The 19392-nt window shown below is 35.4% G+C and overlaps 1 protein-coding gene across 6 annotated transcripts in view; it reads left to right on the top strand.

Moving 5' to 3' along the window:
- CEP128 (centrosomal protein 128) overlaps positions 1-19392 on the top strand; it is a 408652-nt gene that overhangs the window by 49553 nt on the left and 339707 nt on the right. For all 6 annotated transcript variants that reach the window (XM_039257020.1, XM_039257017.1, XM_039257022.1 and 3 more), the window contains exon 9: positions 7953-8069. In XM_039257020.1, the coding sequence (XP_039112951.1) occupies positions 7953-8069 (117 nt within the window). The remainder of the gene's footprint in view (positions 1-7952; positions 8070-19392) is intronic.

Here is a 19392-nt window from a genome sequence, read left to right as displayed (position 1 = left end):
AATTAGTGTCCTTGCATTGGCTTCTCTTTTCTTTCCCAAAGTTCTTGCGTGGCTGTCATTCAGGCCTCCAGTGAAATGTCACCTTGAGAGAGGCCTTGCTCTCCTTTCCTTTTTGTTACATAATTGGTAGTAGGTAGTATACTAAACACACTGTTCTGTGTATTGCCTTTTTCATTTAATGTGTTTTTGAAATTTGAGGTTGTTCCATACTAGCATCTAATCAGCTTTCCAGTTCCTTTCTTTGGATATTTTAAAGCATTCCTCTGAACAAATGTCCCATAATTTAATCGATCTATTGATGGACATTCAGGTTATTTTAGTCTTTTTCATTTATACACAACACTGCAATTAATGATCTTGTACATGTGCCATTTTTCACACGAAAAGTAAATTGGTAGAATAAATTTCTAGAAGTGGACTTACAGGAATTAAAGTGTGTGTATTTGTAATTGGTTACATATTGTTCAATTTTAAAATTAGTATTTCAGAGGCGCCTGGGTGGCTCAGTCGGTTGAGCGTCCGACTTTGGCTTAGGTCATGATCTCATGGTTTGTGGGTTCAAGCCCTGTGTTGGGCTCTGTGCTAACAGCTAGCTCAGAGCCTGGAGTCTCCTTCTGATTCTGTGTCTCCTCTCTCTGACCCTCCCCTGTTCACACTGTCTCTCTCTCGCTCAGAAATAGATAAAGAACACTTAAAAAAATTTAAAATTAGTATTTCAAATGCTCTTTTCATACTTTTATTTGAGAAGTAGCATTTATCTTACCCTTTTTGAAGAAGGATGAAAGCGGTTTACCTTGAAATTATAATACGTGTATGTTAAGTCTAAGTGGTGCCTAATACTGACTTTCTTCTTCCTTTTGGTATCAGCTTCTCACCCTCTTGGCCTCATTACTCCCTGACCCCGGCAGTTTTATCCAGGCACACGGATACTTGGGTAGAGATGACATTTCCCAGGTTCCTTGTGCAGCTAAATTATCACCATGTGACTAAGTGTGAGTAAAACTGATGAATGTGGCTTCTGAGCTTGAAAACAAAGCCATTTGTCCAGTAATTTGTCTCCCTTCCTCTCTATAGGGGTTGAAGTGGGGATGTAGCATTGACCCAGCTCCAACAGGTGAGGATAACAACTTAGAGCAACACGGAACAAATCTGGATCTTTGAATAACCTTAGGGACCAGCTTTCTTCCGGCCTCTAATATGAAAAAGAGATAAACTGTTACCTTGTTTAAGCTCCTCCCTTGTATATTTGATCTTTTTGAAAGATCCTAGACTGTATCCTAAGTAATATAAAAATGTAACTTAGAAATTGATGAGAAAGAAGAGACAACGAGAAAACAAGAACTGTCCAGATGTGTATTTTAGGCTCTCGATTGTTACTGACTGCTGTTGGAACTCATAAAATACCGCCTGTGTTTATTCATTTTCAGTCATGCTAGTTTGTGCATATGTTTTACTTTTCTAAACTATGAAACTAAACATGACTAGCCATGATGTCTGTTCATTTTTATTAATCTTTTTCTTCAGACTTGACTGAAACAGAACAAGGATATTATGATTTGCCCATGTTCTTATGGTCATATAAGGCAGGAGTTACACTTGCTTAGCATTATGAACTTCATCAGGTGCTTTTCTCTAGCAGTTAAGATCAGTTTCAATTATAAATAACAGAAACCTCAAATACCAGTAGCTTAGAGAAGGCAAAAATTATTTCTCTCTTGTGGAAAAGTATTAAGTAGAGAGTCCAGGGTTCCATGTGGTGCTACCAAAATGTGTAAGGGATTCTGGCTTTTTCTGTCATGCTCTGGCTTTTTTTTTTTTTTTTTTTTTTTTTTTTTTTGCTATTAGGGCCTTCAAATTCCTGATCTAAGGTGGTAGCATGTGTACTAGGCAGCAAGATTGAGGAAGGAATGAGTATGAGAGCAAAAGGCACTTATGAGCTCTCTCTTATGGATACTTTCTGGAAACTCACTTGACACTTACACCTGTATCCCATTTGCCAGAATTTAAGTCACAGGGCCAGAAGATGTTCATTTTTGGCAGTCACCTACCTCATTAAAGTTTCCTTTACTGTAGAAGAAATTGGGGTAGGGGAATAAATGTTGGAAAACAACTATTACTTTCTACCATATCATCTATATTTTTGTTCCACTATTTCTTTACTTCTTGGTCCACACCACTCTATGTGGCAAGCAGGGCAAGTTATTGTCTCCATTTTATGGAAGATGATAATGATTTTTTGAGAGATTAAATTGCTTGAATAGCTCAGTTAGTATGTGCTTCATTTAGAAGGTAATCACAAGGCCAGTATGTGGCACAGCCAGGACTAAGGAGGTGGTCATCTCTCAGTGGATTACAGAGAAGACTAATACTCATGAAAAATCATGATATTTTGAAACTGAGAACAAAATTCAGTGAAATAGAAATTGCATGGATGGAGTGGGAAGTATGCATAAATTTTGTGTTCATTAGATTCTCTAACTTATTTCCTGGTTGAGGAATTACTTGAAAACAGATTTAAAAAAAACTGCATTAGTTATCTTGGCTGCATAACAAGTATCCCTGAGTTTACTGGCTTAAAACATTTATTATCTGACCATTCTTTTGGTTAGGAATCTGAGCTTGGCTTAGCTGGGTCCTTTGGCTTTGGATTTCTCATAGGCTACAGTCATCTTAAAGGCTTGACTAATGGATCTGCTTCCTAGCTCCTTAAGTTCCTTAAAGATAATTGGATTGAAGTAGCACTTCATCATAATTTGTTGGTCAGAAGCCTCTGTTTTTCTTATACCTGGCCTCTCCATAGAACATCTATAGCATGGCAGCTTGCTTCATCAGAATAAGCAAGAGAGAGGGCCGGCAAGAGAGAACATGCTAGCAAGAATGGAAGTCACAATTTTGGCAACCTAATCATGGAAGTGATATCTCATAACTTTTGCCAAATTCTATTCATTAGAAGGAAGTTACTAGGGCCAGTCCACACTCAAGCGGAAGAAATTACCCAAGTAGATAAATACCAGCAAACAGAAACCGTTGAAACCATGTCAGAAGCTACTTAACACAAATATTAATTTCAAAACAGAGAATCCTCCAAATATGGTTACTCTATATGATCACATGTACTGGCTATTGGTGGTGAAGTAGCTAATGTCTAAATAATTTTGGATATATTTTTTTTAAATAACTGAAAGTTTGTACCTTTTAATCCCCCTCCTCTATTTCACCATCCCCCTCTCACAACCACCAGATTGTTTGATAGATCTATGAGTCTATTTGTTTGTTTTGTGTTTTAGATTCTACATATAAGTGAAATCGCACAGTATTTATATTTCCCCATTTGATTTATTTCACTTAATGTCCTCTTTGGGACCATCCATGTTGTCACAAGTGGCAAGATTCCATTCTTTTTTGTGTATGTATACCACATCATTTTTAAGCATTCATCAATCGATGGACACAGGTTGCTTCCAAATCTTGGCTGTTGTAAATAACATTACAATGAACATAAGAGTGTATATATATTTTTGAATTAGTGTTTTACTTTTCTTTGAATAAATACCCCAAAGTTGGAATTGCTGCATTGTATAGTCATTCTATTTGTAATTTTTTGAGGGACCTCCTTAACTGTTTTCCAGAGTGGTTGCTCCATTTTGCATTCCCACCAACAGTGCATGAGGGTTCTCTTTTCTCCATATGCTTGCCAACACTTGTTATTTCTTGTCTTTTTGATAATAGCTTTTCTAATAGGGATGAGGTGATATTTCATTGTGGTTTTGGTTTGCATTTCCCTGATGATTAGTGACATTGATCATCTTTTCATATGTCTGTTGGTCTTTTATGTCTTATTTGGAGAAATGTCTATTTAGTCCCTTTGCCCATTTTAAAATGGGATTTTTTAAAGGGCACTGGGTGGCTCAGTTCGGTTTAGGTCGTGATCTCATGGTTTGTGAGTTTGAGGTCTGTATTGGGCTCTGCACTAACAGTATGAAGCCTGGGTGGGATTCTCTCTCTCTCTCTCTCTCTGCCCCTCCCCCACTTGTGCTTACACACTCTCTCTCAAAATAAAACAAATCATAAATTGGACTGTTTTTATATTGAACTGTATGAGTTCTTTATGTATTTTTGATACTAACCCCTTATTGGTAATGCCTTTTGTAAATGATCTTCTGTTCAGTAAGTTGCCATTTCATTATATTGGTGATTCCCTTTGCTGTGCAAACAAGCCTTTTAATTTGGTGTAGTCCTATTTGTTTCTTTTTGCTTCTGTTGCCCTTGCCCGAGGAGACTGATTTAAAAAAAAAACATTGCTCAGACTAATTTCCAAGTGCTCACTACCCATATTTTGTTTTAGGAGTTCTATGCTTTCCAGTCTTTCCTTTAAGTCTTTCATCCATTTTGAGTTTATTTTTGTATATAGTATAAGAAAGCTGTCCAGTTTAATTCTTTTGTGTATAATTGTCCAGCTTTCCCAGTACCATTTATTGGAAAGACTGTCTTAAAAATTTTGACTTTTTATTTTAGTATTTGGATTTCTTCTTTTTTAAAAAATTTTAAGAATTTATTTATTTTTGAGAGAGAGAGAGAGAGAAAGGCAGAACATGAGTTGGGGAGGGGTGGAGAGAAAAATTTTAAGAATTTATTTATTTTTGAGAGAGAGAAAAAGAGAGAGAGAGAAAGGCAGAACATGAGTTGGGGAGGGGCATAGAGAAGGGAAGACAGAATCCAAAGGAGACTTCAGGCTCCAAGTTTTCAGCACAGAGCCCAATGTGGGCTCAAACTCACAAACTGAAAGATCATGGCCTGAGCCGGAGTCAGATGCTTAACTGACTGTGCCACCGAGGTGACCCAGTATTTGCTCTAATTTTGATTAGGATGCTAATAAGTACAACCTTCTTTCCTGAAATATAGAAGTCATTCAACTCATTCAATTTAAGGAGAGAAATTCTAATTACTCATTCAGTGTCAGTGTTTAATACTTAGGAAGCTATTTGAAGGTAGGATCTGTGGATACAGCATAGGTACTGCTATATCCCTAACTTCTATCTACCACAACGGCTGGAACAAATGAGTGTCTGTGCATGTTTATTGAATGAATGCATGATGGGTTTATAGGATGTTAATGGAAAGGGAGACCCGTTTTGGGCTCTTTTTTTTTTTTTTGTTACCAATTAGTTGTGTCATCCCTGGTTAACAACTTCATCTTCTCAGTCTTCTTTTTAAAGTAAAGGATTTGGATAAAAATCCAAAATACTTCCAAGTTTTATTTTATTTCATGTTTTATTTTTTAAAAGTGATTCATATCTTTTGAGTCAACAGTTACACTTAAAGGTTGTATCTTGAATTAACAAAATCCATAGAGAATTATTTTAATCAGTTATGGAGAACTATGCATTTATGAAGGAAAAGGATGTAGATTTATTTGTTGTCATGGAAAGTTGCCCATGATATGTCAACTGCAAGAAATTTATAAAATACTATATGTAACACCTTATTTTTGTTTAGAGAAAGAAGTGAAATGGATGTGTTTGAATAGTCATGCACATATGCATAGAAAAATTTCTGGAAGTACAACAATGTACTTAACAGTGTTTTTCTCTTCATGGATGATATTGACGGGTTATTTCCTCATATCATTTTTTACTATTTATTTTTAATTGTGGTAAAATATAAAATTTACTGTTCTAATCACTTATTTTTTAATTTTTATTTTTTTATGTTTATTTTTTAGAGAGAGAGACAGAGACAGAGCATGAGCAGGGGAGGGGCAGAGAGAGAGCGGGAGACACAGAATCTGAAGCAGGTTCCAGGCTCTGAGCTGTCAGCACAGAGCCTGACATGGGGCTTGAACTCATGAGCTGTGAGATCATGATCTGAGCAGAAGTTGGCCGCTTAACCTGAGCTACCCAGGCTGCCCTCTTCTAGTCACTTTTAAATATTCAGCAGTGTTATGTACATTCACTGTTTTGAACTCTTTTTATATTGCAAAATGAACTATACCCATTACTTTTCTAGTCCCTGGACATCACCTTTCTAACTTTCTGTCTCTATGAATTTGGCTGCTCCAGGTACCTCATATAAGTAGAACGATACAGCATTTATCTATGTGACTGGCTTGTTTCACTTATCATAATGTATCCAGAGTTTATCCATGTTGTAGCATATATTAGAATTTTCTTCCTTTTTAAGGCAGAATAATATTCCATTGTATTGTATAAATCACATTTGGTTGATCTATTTGTCAGTGGACACTTGGGTTGCTTCCATCTTTTGGTTGTTGTGAACAATGCTGCTTATGAACACGGGTCTACAAATTACTCTTTAAGACCCTGCTTTCAATTCTTTTGGGTGTATATCTAGAAATGGAATTGCTGGTAACTCTGTTTTTATTTTTTAAGGAACCAATTTACTGTTTTCCATAGGATCTGTACAATTTTATACTCCCACTCACAGTGTATCAAGGTTCCAATTTGTCTCCAACACCTGTTGTTCTCTGTTTTTGTTTTGTTTTGTTCTTTGGATAGTAGCCACCCTAATAAGTCTGAGATGATTCTGTATTATTTATTTCCTGATGAATGTTACTATTAACTACTTTTTACATTCAGAGTGAATTATAAAGGCATTTTGATTTTGTAACAGTTGCATGAATTAACAACTTTATATATTTTTTAGTATTTATCCAGTATTGTTTTCTGTTATAGCAGGCACTGCATTTATTTGAGATGCAGCAGTAAATTGTTGATTGGGATTTTAAGGTTGATTACTAGGATAAATGAGAAGCTTGATGCTAAAGGGTGTTTTGAGTTTTTAGTAAAGCACTGTGAGTATCATAGTAAATATCTTAGTTGTTTTCAAGCAGTAGAAATTGGGAGCCCAAGAATGATCATTCTTAGTAAATATTAACTGCTAAATGGTTTTGATAGAATGTTATTGCTCAGCGTTATTGACTGATTAAACTTATATTTACCAATGTCTTTTTAAAAAACAACTTGATTTGAGCTATGGTTTATCATAAAATTAATTAACTGAACATGTACAGTTCAGTGATTTTTGGTGAATATACTGAGTTGTACAGTCATCACCATAATCTAGTTTATAACATTTCCATTGCCCCAGTGAGATTCCTTGTGACCAGGACCCTCCTGGCTCTATAGAGTTATTGGAAAAGACTTCTTATAAGGGGGCTGTATTGATTGCTTCTCTTCAATGAATCCAAATGTTTTCTATCTCCTGTAGCCTGCTGCACTAAATATACATCATCAAATAGGTAAATTTTATTTAGGGAACTATATGATGATAAACATGAAATGTGTTTGGGTGTGTACAACTTTTAGCAAGGAAAATCTTGCACCAGAGACAAAATTCTTTAATGTTTATTTTAGAGAGGCCCAATTAAACATTTTTCTGTTTGATTTTAGTTTCTGATCTTTTACCACCGGTTTATTTTCAGTAGATCACAGTAGAAAAGATCGACAAGCTAATGAAAAATGCTTTTATTTATTTGCTGTTCATAGACATCAAAACCTTTCTAGGCAGGTCATGTTTATAGATAATTAAAATGAAAAAGAACTAAATAGAATAGTTTATCATTATTAGCATAATAAATGCAGTTGTTGGCAACCTTGGTATTTTCCTTCTAACTCACCAGAGGGCACTCTTTTCTAGTCTATTTTAACTCTGTCTTTTGAATTATTATATGATGCTTTGAAAGATTTATGTCCTTCATTGGGTTCTGGGTCTGGATTACTTGGAAACTATTGATTGTTTCCTTCTGTAACTTTCAGTCAATTTTTTTGTGATCTATTGTGTAATAAGAGTCATTTGAAGAGGCCCTATAAACAAACTATTCTTAATGCTATAGGCAATAGTGTAGCTGGCATGAGATATACCTTCAGTATTGTCTTTTTTTTTTTTTGCCTACCAGCTCTATAATGTCACTGTTTCTGTCCTTTCATGTTAAGGTTTCAGATCGTGTGGAACGACGGCTTCAGGAAATAGAAAGAGAGATGCGCACAGAGAGAGAGCTGGTGGAACGACGGCAGGATCAACTGGGACTCATTTCTTCACAGCTACAGGAGGTTTGTAAAACACACCTTCTCAGAGTGTAAATCTTAACTTGGATAGTTACCTAGCTGCTGTTAAAATGATTAGAGTTCCTTGGTTGTTGAACGTGGCAGTATATTTCAGTCCGTGTGAGAAATATCGCATATAGTTTGCATAGTTCAGTGTGAAGAGGGCAGTCCTACCTGGTTCAAACCCAAAGGCTGCTGCATGCTGGCTGTGTGACCTTGAGCAAGTTCCTTAGTTTTTCTAGGCCCATTTTCTCTGTGGAAAGTGTAAATAATAATAGTATTTACCTCATCACGTTGGTGTGAGGATAAATGAGTTAATGCTGGTAAAGCCCTTCATATAGTGTCGAGCATGTGTTCATAATGTTAACTGAGAGTATGATTGCTCTGATAAATTTTCCTTGGCATGACCTAGACCATGGCTCAGCAAACTGTGGCCAATGAGCCAAATGTGGCCCGCTGCATATTTTTGTAAATAAAGTTTTATTGGAACAAGTTATTCCATACTTACTATTTGTGGAACGTGTTGCTTTTGGTTTTGTTTTTGTTTTTTTAAACACTGTGGCGGCACTGAGGAGTTGTAAAAGAGACCATCTGACCCACAAAGCCTAAAGTATCAACTGTCTGGTCCTTTTATAAAGGTTTGCAAACCACTAGACTAGACTGTGGTCAAACCATTTCAAAATTGAGATCACTTACCTTTTAGACATCTTTTGAAATTTCAGACTTACGAGGACATAGAAAAAATTATAACAAAGGATTTCTGTATGCTCTTTACCTAGATTCTCCCAATAATCACATTTTACCTGAGTAAATTCACATTTTACTTTATCATTATATATATATGTTATAATAATCATAATATAAAACGTTTATTAGATATAATGTTCTTGGGCTAGTTGCAGACTTGATGTAATAATACATCAGCTAAATAATACAGTGTATACATTCTCTTCCATAATCACAGGAAATTAACATTGGATCAATACCATGATATGATCTATAGATTTTTTTGTTTTTGTAAATAATCTATAGTTTTTCAAATTTTGCCACTAACATCCTTTTCTAGTCCAGGATACAGTACGGGGTCACATATTGCATTTGATCCTCATGTTTTTTTAGTCTCCTTTGATCTGAAACAGTTTTTTCAGTTTTTCTTCTTTGTCATTCATGACCTTGACAACTTTGCAGCTTACTGGCCCGTTATTTTGTAGAATGCTTTGCTTTTGGCTTTTTGATGTTGCCTCATGACTAAATTCAGATTATGTACTTTGGGCAGGAAACCCAGAGACTTGGTCTTGATTTTTCCCAGGATATCTTACTGGGTAGTATCTGTTTGTGCCATTACTGGTGAAAATGGAACAGTTGGCTAAGGTGTTATCTGCCAGGTTTCTCCACTGTAAATTTTACTATTATGTTTTTTTTTTATTTATTTTATGGGGAGATTCTTAGAAATTTGAAAATAGCTTATTTCTTATATTTTTTACCCACAGATTTGAGCATTTATTAATAATCTTTCTTGATTATATTTTCTTGATTATATTTTTTACCCACAGATTTGAGCATTTATTAATAATCTTTCTTGAAACAGTTATAACTCTTACACATTGCATGGCTTTTTCTACATTTATTAATTGGATTCCTACTGTGAAGAAGGGCTTTGCTTTTTCTCTTATTAATTAATGTTGGTATAGATTTGTGAATTCTCACTATACATTGGTTATGTTTTATTACTATCATTATAGAAAATTAATTTGTAGAAATTCCCTTTAACTGTGTCTTAGATCTATACATAACGTGTAAAAAAATTAAAACAAGAGAACTTAAAGATTAAAAAAAAATCTTTCTCCTTTACAAAATTGTTTTCTCTAAAAATGGTGTTCTACAAATCCACTTATGTGTGCATGAAAATCACTAACCCTTATAAATTTATGGATGAAAAAAATTTTTAAGTATTAGGAGACACTGCCAATTAAAAATTAGGAACAAAAAGTGCAGCCCTGAAATTATAATGTAAGCTGATAGAAAAATCTACTCTTGTTTTCTAAAGTTCCATTTTTCTCCATTTCACAAAAGGAGGCATACCCTTGTTAGTTGGTAATTACTTTGAAGAGGATACTTTGTTGAATAATTAGATACAGCATGTGGGTAGCCTTTTTTTTTTTAAACCTTGATTTTTATACATTTGTTCTCAAAGCAAATTGCATCTGGTGAACATAAGAATAGTACTGAAGAGACAATTGTTCTTTTTTGCAAGAGAAAATTAGAGAAATTTTCCGTACTTATTTTCTTTTTTCTTTGCAGAATGCACAAAATTACAAAGAGAGAGGGAGAGGAAGATTGCTTCCCAACCCTATTCTTGAGAAACCAGAGCCAGAATATTTGCATTGTAATTGTCAATTTGACTAAAAGCTTGAGCTGTGATTTGGAATTCCATCTCTGACAATACAATAGAGGATCAGTATTGATAAGAAATGTTTAATTTCATACTTTGTCACTTTAATATAAGTGGTGACCTATATACTTTTAAAAGGTGGTTTTGGATTAAACAGTGCAGTGGAAGCTGGAAAGGATTAATTTAGGCCAATACGTTTTTCTATTCCCAGGTTAAGTGGCTTAGGCTGTTCTGGAAAGGTCATGTTTAAGGAGAGGAAACACTTTGCTTTTGGTTCAATATTAAAAAATACTTTTGCAAATACCTGTACTGTATGATGATAGTAATTGAAATATTTTGTTTTTGGCTGTGGTGAGAAAATGAAAGTATAGGTGAATAAGGAGGCCTGATTTTAGCCACTGTGCTCTTCTGCCTCCCTAAAATGTATAATTCAATCTTAGTGAAAATTACGACCCTTAAAAATTGTTAAGAGATTAGGAGTATTCATTAAAAATTACAGGATGTCAAAGATTTCTAGGTATAGTATCATATTACGGGGAAGCAGTATGTCATTTTGGTTAAAACCTGCTTCTTTTTAGTGATCTAATGAATGAGGTCCTTAGGTCCTTAGAACTTTATCTGTTCCCATTTAATGAAAAACACAGTATTAATCATTGAAAATGGATTGAGAACGGCGGTGTCCTCTTCTTGTTTAGAGCTCTGAAGAAGGAATTGTTCACTTTTTAATGTGTATGTGTGTTTTATTCCCCTCCTGGTCTAAGCATGTGGGCTATGGACACTCCAGAATCTATGCCCTTTATTAAGTGTCAGCTATTCATGTGCTACTGATGTCACATAAATGTCAGTTTTTCTTAACCTGGTAAGGACCTTTACTGGTTTTCAGACTTCATATTTTAAACTATGTTGAGTAGTTTAAAATAGACGCCTTTTTAGATGAATATTTTGTATTTGCAATAAATATTCCTTTTATATATCTGTTTTAAATTTTGAATGGTTATTCTAGTACTCTAACTTTTATTAATCAAATTCAACTTTTGTTCAGTCTATAACCATCAGTCTTTCCTCGTTAAACCAGTGTGCAAACAATAAAATATTTGTTTAATGTTTATCATGTTACAGACACTCAGTAAGCTAAATTTGATTAGTTAAATTTAGTGGAGTGGGGTTGGCATGATGAGTGTTAGGGTCACAAATGAAGCCTTTAAAGTAAACTCAAGTTAGAACTATTTCTTTTTTGCAGGCCCCAAAATAACATAAAATCCTAAATAAAATTTCAAACTCTTGGCTATGGCATCTTGGGAATTCCTGACTTTTTTTTTTTTTTAAGCTGTTTCTTGTAAATTGAATGTTATTTCTTCATCTTCGTTTGAATTACTTAAAATGAAATACATGAGACAAATGCTGGGTGCATATTTGTATATGCTTCTCAGATCATTTCGTAGAATATTAAAGTGCTGGCTCTCCCACTTAGCCCCCACCGGTCATATTCCATGTTTGCCAGTGACCTCTGGGGACTCAGGTGCCGCAAGGTTTAAAGACGCTTTATGGAGAAGCTTGTGGGGGAAGGTAAAAGATGGAATCCAAATTGAAGATGGTGAAGATCAGTGGGGGATTGTTAAGTGTAAGATGGGAGTCCAGCTCAGTGGTTTTCAGTCAGTCTGTCTGTGGGAAACCAGATTATGGGAGCCTCATCAGGAACATTAAAGTCATGTACAGAAAAATTAAAGTGATTGATAGATTTTTTTCCCAATATTTTTCTTCATCTTTTGACATCCGTACCAATTGTGAAAAACTTAATGAAGAAATAGCTGTTTGTTCCTTCCAGAAATATCATTGTGGCTCCAGAGATGCTGAGTAATATGGATACTTCACCTAAGAAAAGCCTTGGGTACAGTTTATAAATATATTTAGTTTGGACTCATTAAGGGAGAAGCTTCTAAGGAAGCCAAGAATGTTTTCCTAATGTCCTTTTAATAGCTTTAGCATCTCACTTGAGACTTCTGTGTCAATTCAGAGGAGAACCTGGCCGGGCAACATGGCCTCATTAACCCTTTCCTCTCAAGGCTCCCCTCCTCGGTTTGGAGCCCCAGAGTCTCTTCTAAAGCTGGTAGATTTTGAACTCCCCTTCACTTATCTTTCTAAGGCTGAAGTGCATACCTTTGCATGGCATTGTATCCTCTCATGTTGCTATAGTCTGTGCCCCCACATTTTCACATGTTTATTTCGTAGTACAACCTTCTCTTACCCCATTGCTGTTATTCTAATAAATTGTATGAATGCCCATTAAATCACCCATTGGCAACTTTGACCATTCCAGTAGCCTTGGGGTTTGAGAAAGACCAGAAGAATTTACAAGTAAACAGGGATTTAAAATACCCAAGCTCCCTGGAAAGCTCAGAAGATGTACCTTATTTTCCCCAGTCCTTAGGACATGAGCTCTAGAATGCAGTCCTTTTCAGGTCCAGGTGACCAGAGGGGATGTGGTCAGCAGAGAGTAACACAGTAAGGGTGACTGACTCAGGCCCTCAGACTACCAAGGGCCTGAGAGTACTGGGTATCACAAAAGCACAACTACACCTGTGCTGTTCTGTAGGTAAATGTGTGTAGCTGGGGAAAATTCAAAAACTCTTGCTCTAGTGTGTATTCTTCATGGGTTGGGGCTGTTTATGTCAGACAAAATCTGAGTCTTATTTTAAGCCATGGTTTTTATTCTTTTAATAAACCCTGGTCCCATCAACTATTTTTCCTCTTTTGCAAAGATGGCTTTTTTCTCCTCACTGTTCAGTTTCTAGTGATATATTTCACATGAGGTTTTTTTTGTCTCAGGTCATTCCTAATTACTATTTCTTGATAGGTTACTTAATTGTGCTTGTTTTGGGCATTTTGCATTTTTACCACTTGACATCGTGTGTACTTAATATTTGTCGAATGCATTTGGTAGTCACCATGTTAATACTCTGTTTTGATCCACTGTTTAACTAGCTTTATTTCTCACATAATTCTTTTCTTTTAACATTTTTATTAGATATTTAGTATGGAAAATATTTAACAATGTTCAGTAAGTGTGTAACTGATGTGATCATATCACAAATGCTCATACATTCTCTTTTTAATGCAGCTTTATTTATTTGCTTGGCTCATTCTTTCCCCTATCTCTTAAGTGTTTTCTCATTATCAACCATTAACCCTAAGAAAAAGGAACCAGTGTGAACAGTGTGGGAGATACCCCCTTATATTTTCCTTAATTATTGCTCTTGATTATCTTAGACAATGTCTGTGGACCATATACACCTTTGCATATGCAGGTTTTTTTGTATATTTTATTTTAATAAAATGGGATCACATTATAGATATGTACATTCTGCATTTTGCCTTTTCCTTTCACCAATATTTCCTGGAAATCCCTTGAACTAGCTGATGTGGTTCAAACTTAATCTTTTATTACCATGGATGGGTTTTTATTATAATAGAGGTTATCAGATTATTTTTTCAAAAGGTTCCAACTTTTTACATTCCTGGTCCTGAAATGGTTGAGAATGGCCCTTTCCCCTCCATTCTCTTTGATTTTTGCCAGGCTCATGGGTATAAAGCGTTAACTCATTTTAGTGAACTTGAACATGTTTTCACGTATTTGTCAGCAGTTTGCATTTGTGCCCGTGCAGATAGCTTGTTTATCACTTGCTCATTTGAAAATACTGGATTTATGTTTTCCCTCAGGAATTTTACTTTTTTAATGACAGGAGGAAGGATTCTGTGTTCTTTTATATGTGACTAATGAGTTGCTTCAGCATCATTTTTGAATAATTTGTTCTTTCCCCTCTGATTTAAATGCCACTTCTGTTATATATCTAGTTCCCCATGGTATCTGTCTGGTTCTGTATGCTTTTCTATTGATCTGTTTGTCTATCCCTGAGCCGATAGCGTTTTGTCTTCATTATTAAAGCTTTCATTATATTTTGGTAAATGATAATGAAAAACTCTTGTCATGTTCTATGAAAAATACTGCTGGCATTTTGATTGTAATTGCACTGAATATATAGATTAATTTGAAGAGAGGTGTTTTCTAATGTTCTTCACTAATGTTTTATCATTGTGTATAAAGGTCTTCTATGTCTTTTGTTAGAGTAATTCCCAAGTAGCTTAGGGTTTTTCTTTCTATTGTGAATGTGATATTTTCTTTTATTGCATCTCTGGTTATTTAGAGTACATAGGAGTGCAGTTGGTTTTATATATGGCTCTTGTATGCAATGCTTTTGCTTAAGGATCTTATTTTATAATTTGTTAGCAGCTTTCATGTATTACTGTCATGTACTATATTGTGTAGATAATCATATATGAAATAGTCTCTAACTTTATAATTCTTTTTTGTTGTTGTTGTTGCTTTATTGCACTGGCTAGAAACTCAATTGCAATGTTAAATAGAAACAAAGATAGTAAGAATTTTTGCTTTATTCCTATTTTTATAGGAATGCTTCCAAAGTGTTAAGTGTTTCATATTGTTTGCTTCTGTTTTTTTTCAGTGCTGTCCTTTATCAGATTAAGAACATTGCCTTCTATTCGTAGGTTTCCAAGAAGTTTTTGTTTCTTTGTTTCTTGAAAATTGCAATGTGTTGTGGAATTTATCAAATATTCTTGCTGCTTACTCTGTTTCTCTTTTGACATTGAAATATGGTTGATGGTATCAATAGATGTTGACTCCTAGCATTTGTTTATTTGGTCAAAATCTGTTGATTCTTACACATTGCTGAGTTGATTTGCTACTGTTTTCTTAGGATTTTTATGTTTATGTTCATGAATGTGGGCTTATAATTTTCTTTGTATTGGCCTTTTTGGATTTGGAAGCAAGCAAGGTTACATTAACCTCATAAAATGAATTAGGTAGATTCCTTCTTTTTCTGTTTCCTGGCTCTGTTTAAGAGAGAGATTGTCTATTTTTTGAATCTTTGTTAAACCTCACTCATAAAGCCATTTATACCTGTTATCTTTTTGGTGGTCTGAGGTTTTCAATTTTCTTTCCTTCCTTCCTTCCTTCCTTCCTTCCTTCCTTCCTTCCTTCCTTCCTTCCTTCCTTCCTTCCTTCCTTCCTAAGTCAGTTTGGTAATTCATGATTTTATATGTTATCCATTTTGTCTGTATTTTGAAATTAATTTTAAAAAGCAATCATAGGGGACACCTGGGTGGCTTAGTTGGTTAAGCATCTAACCCTTCGTTTCAGCTCAGGTCATGAGTTTGAGCACTGAGGTGGACTGTGCATGGACTGTGGAGCCTGCTTGAGATTCTCTCTCTCCCTCCTGCCGCCCCTCCGTCTCTCCCTCTCTCTCACTCTCCCTCTGCGCCTCCCCAGTTTGCGCATGCTTTCTCTCTCTCTCTCTCTCTCTCTCAAAATAAATAAACGTAAGAAGCAATCATAGCCCCGACTTACTATTTTTAGATCTTTCTCTGAAGCTATTACTCTTTTGTTTTAGTGTTATTTAGTTATTCCTTTCTCCTTTTTCATTATTAGTCTTGCTAGATACACGATTATTAGTTTTCATTAAAAAAATTTTTTTAATGTTTTTTATTGATTATTGAGAGAGAAACAGAGCATATGAACGGGGGAGGGTCAGTGAGAGAGGGAGACACAGAATCTGAAACAGGCTCCAGGCTCTGAGCTGTCAGCACAGAGCTTGATGCAGGGCTTGAACTCATGAACCATGAGATCATGACCTGAGCTGAAGTCAGGCACTCAACCAACTGAGCCTCCCAGGTGCCCCATTAGTTTTCATTTTGACTAGCTTTAGTTGTAACTCCATCAACTTCTGTTTTAACTGTATTACTTTTTTCAAACTTTTTTGTTTTAGGATAATTCTGTTTCAGTCTTTAGACTTGCAAGTTAAAACATTAGTTGATCTGTTTTTAAAAATTAATACTGAAAATTTACCAACTTACCATATGTTCTGATATGCTACTCTTTCTTTTTTTTTTTTTTTTTTATGGCTGGGTTAGACAGGTTTCACTTATGATTCATTGATGCATTTGGAAATGCTTTTTTTTTTTTGGCTCATTTATATATTTTTTAATATCTCTTTTTTTCTTTTCCTCCCCTTTCTTTTTTGTTTGGCACTGGATTGAAATGTGCTGTATACTCATTCTAATACTTCTGGCTCTGAAGCTATAGATTATATTTCCATTTTTTAGATGGGTATTCTCAAATTTTAACCATTACATCTGTAACTACAAATTGCTCTAAGAAATCTGTGCTCTCTAAGCACAGTGATGTCATCCTCAGTGTCTTACCAGAACATTTTTCTTCTGACCCTCAGCAAACTTCTCTCGTCTCATCCTTGAGGTTTCATTGTTGCCTCCTCTTCAGGAGGCCCTGCTCGCTCCCTCTCTTTTCTAAAAAGCTCTTTTCTGACCCAGTTTTTTTTTCTTTTTATATCAAATTACCTTAGGTTTTCAGAGCACTTAAAAGCCACCTACGGTTAGTTGTATACTTATGTTACTGTCTGTCTCCCCGACTAAAACGGGAACTCTGTTAGCAGGAACCTTGTCCATCACACCTGTTTTCTGGGACATGTAGTGCAGTGTTTATCCCACGGCAGATATTCCGTGAATAGCTGTTGAAGGGGCGCCATTGTTTTCGCATGGCAGTGACCATTAGGCTACATGTAGCACCCTTGGTTAAAAGAAAACAAACCTTTTTTTCCCTCTCTTAGAGGTTTGTCTACATTGTATTCTCTCAGTGCTCTTATTTCTACAGAGAAGAAAGTGAATGCTAACAGATTCTAACTTCTTGAAGTTGGTTTATAACAGTTTAAGTCATTTAACTGAAATCTCAGAAACGTTCTTCAAGAATTCAGACCATCACAATTAAATTCTAACTTTTTTGAAAGAATATGTTGATATGGTAGTTTACTGTTTTTCAGATTGTGTTGAGAATTTAGGGCAGCTAGATTACCGAATCTAGGACACCTAGATTACTGTCTCGGACGGATAGATTACTGATGCCTAACAGACAAAATTAGGAAAAAAAATGTAAAGTGCTCAGATACATGAATTCTGAAAGTAAGACTTCTTTAAAATTTTAGTTACGGATTTCTGAAACAGTGTTAATTCTGCTGTGTGGATATGAATGAACTGATTCTTCATGGAGTTGTTCCCATTATGGGTCAGGATCAGAGGCTGGTTGGCTTTGATTTGGGAACATAGCAAATAATGGACAGAAAAGAGTTACAGTATTTTTCTTTGTAATTTTCAGAACTCTTGAAAGTTCTTTCAGTATAGGTTTTTCACACAATTTACACTAAATGTTTCAAATTTAAATGATAAAAGTCTTAGGAAAATACTAAAAAATAGGAAGTTACATGTTTTTGACCACTAGTCGTCAGTATTGAACCATCAATTGTGACCCAGCAGGCATCCTTCATTAGAGTTGCTAAAGTTTCTTGGAAAATGATTATAATATGTGTATCTCTGCTGTTAGGACTCCCTGAAAGTATACCTGGCACAGACATTGGAACTGAAAAATAATATAATTATTTAACTATTGCTATTTGAAAATTTAATTTTGACACAGTGTTGCTTCTGTTGAAAAATAAAAATAAAATGACATGTTGAGTATTATCTATTAAGACCTCTGTTAAATTTAACACTAAAACTATCATTTCTATGCCTTTTTTGTTGGAGTTTTTTCATGCTTCGCATTTAGGGTTACAGTTCTTCTCTCTCTCCATCCCTCTGTGGAAAAAGTCTTTTTACTTATTGTAAAATAATGGGAGACTGTAATTTGATATGAGAGTTTATTCCACTGGAATTGTGTATTCCCATGCCCTTTCCCATGGTTCAGGTATGTAATCTATATAGAAATGTCCCAAAGATGCACTTTCTCTAAATTTTCATCTTCTATAGATCCAAACTTTCTCCTAATTATTGTTTTCTTTCCCTTAATAGTCACTGCCTTTGCAATCTGTTGTCCACCCAACCCAGTTACGGTCATTTTCCGCTGGTGTTCTAAGGCTGTTTGATCTTCCTTTGTGTAATCTTGTTTGTGTTTCTTTACCTGGCAGAAAAGCATTTTTTTATAGCTCTATTATGACTCATTGCATTCCTAGTTAATTTACATTTGTATTGAGTACTCTTGATCCTTTTTTCTTTTTGTAAATACTGAAGCTGTGGTATTCATTATTGCCCAAGAAATGGAAAACTCCTTAGCTTTTTCCAATATATCTTTGTCCATCTTATGGCCAAGTTAGAACAGTACACCCCTAAGTTTGTTATGGAGTCATTTGATGGGCCTTATATGGCAGTGAGAAAAAGTTGTGCAATTTCATATTTTTTTAATCTGAGCTTGAGTTCCTGAAGCATTGTTAGCCACTGTCAGTCTTGGATGGGAATCAAGTTAGAGCAGTGCTGTGCTTCAGAGCCACAAAGACTTGGGCACACGTGGGTTCTTGGAGCTCCATTTCCTGTTCTTTCCCCTCCCAAGCTGGGAACTTGTACAGAAGGATTCTAAACTGTATCTTTTTGTGTGATTTGTCCTAGTAAGTAGCTCCTATGATTTATTTCTTCTTACAAAGATGGATGCTTATCTTGATAATAAAAACAATTTTAATGTTGTATTTAAAAATGTTGCTGTGGTTCTTTTCTTTTCCGACCTTCGCCATTTCTCTCATCTTTCGCATCCAGTCCATCATGAAATTCTGTCCGCTCTGTTTAAAAAACTACATTCTGAATTGGTAACTGCTCGTCCCCTCCGTTACTCTCGTGTGTCCTCTTTTCTCTGGTTTCTCCGGCTTGGGTTGGTGCAGGCGCCCCTTGTTCCCATTCTTAGCTTCTTACAGTCTTTTTCTCACAGACTTTAGATAGTGCCACGTCGTTCTCCAGAACCCTTCAGTGGTGTCTTTATCATCCTCAGAGTGAAATCGGAAGTCCTCAGCCTACAAGACCCCTCGGATA

The sequence above is a fragment of the Hyaena hyaena genome, unplaced genomic scaffold (genome assembly GCF_003009895.1).
Source record: "Hyaena hyaena isolate Hyena2069 unplaced genomic scaffold, ASM300989v1 scaffold_597, whole genome shotgun sequence".
NCBI lineage: Eukaryota > Metazoa > Chordata > Mammalia > Carnivora > Hyaenidae > Hyaena > Hyaena hyaena.
Note: the sequence above shows the minus strand (reverse complement) of the source record. Positions and strands in the feature narration are given on the sequence as shown.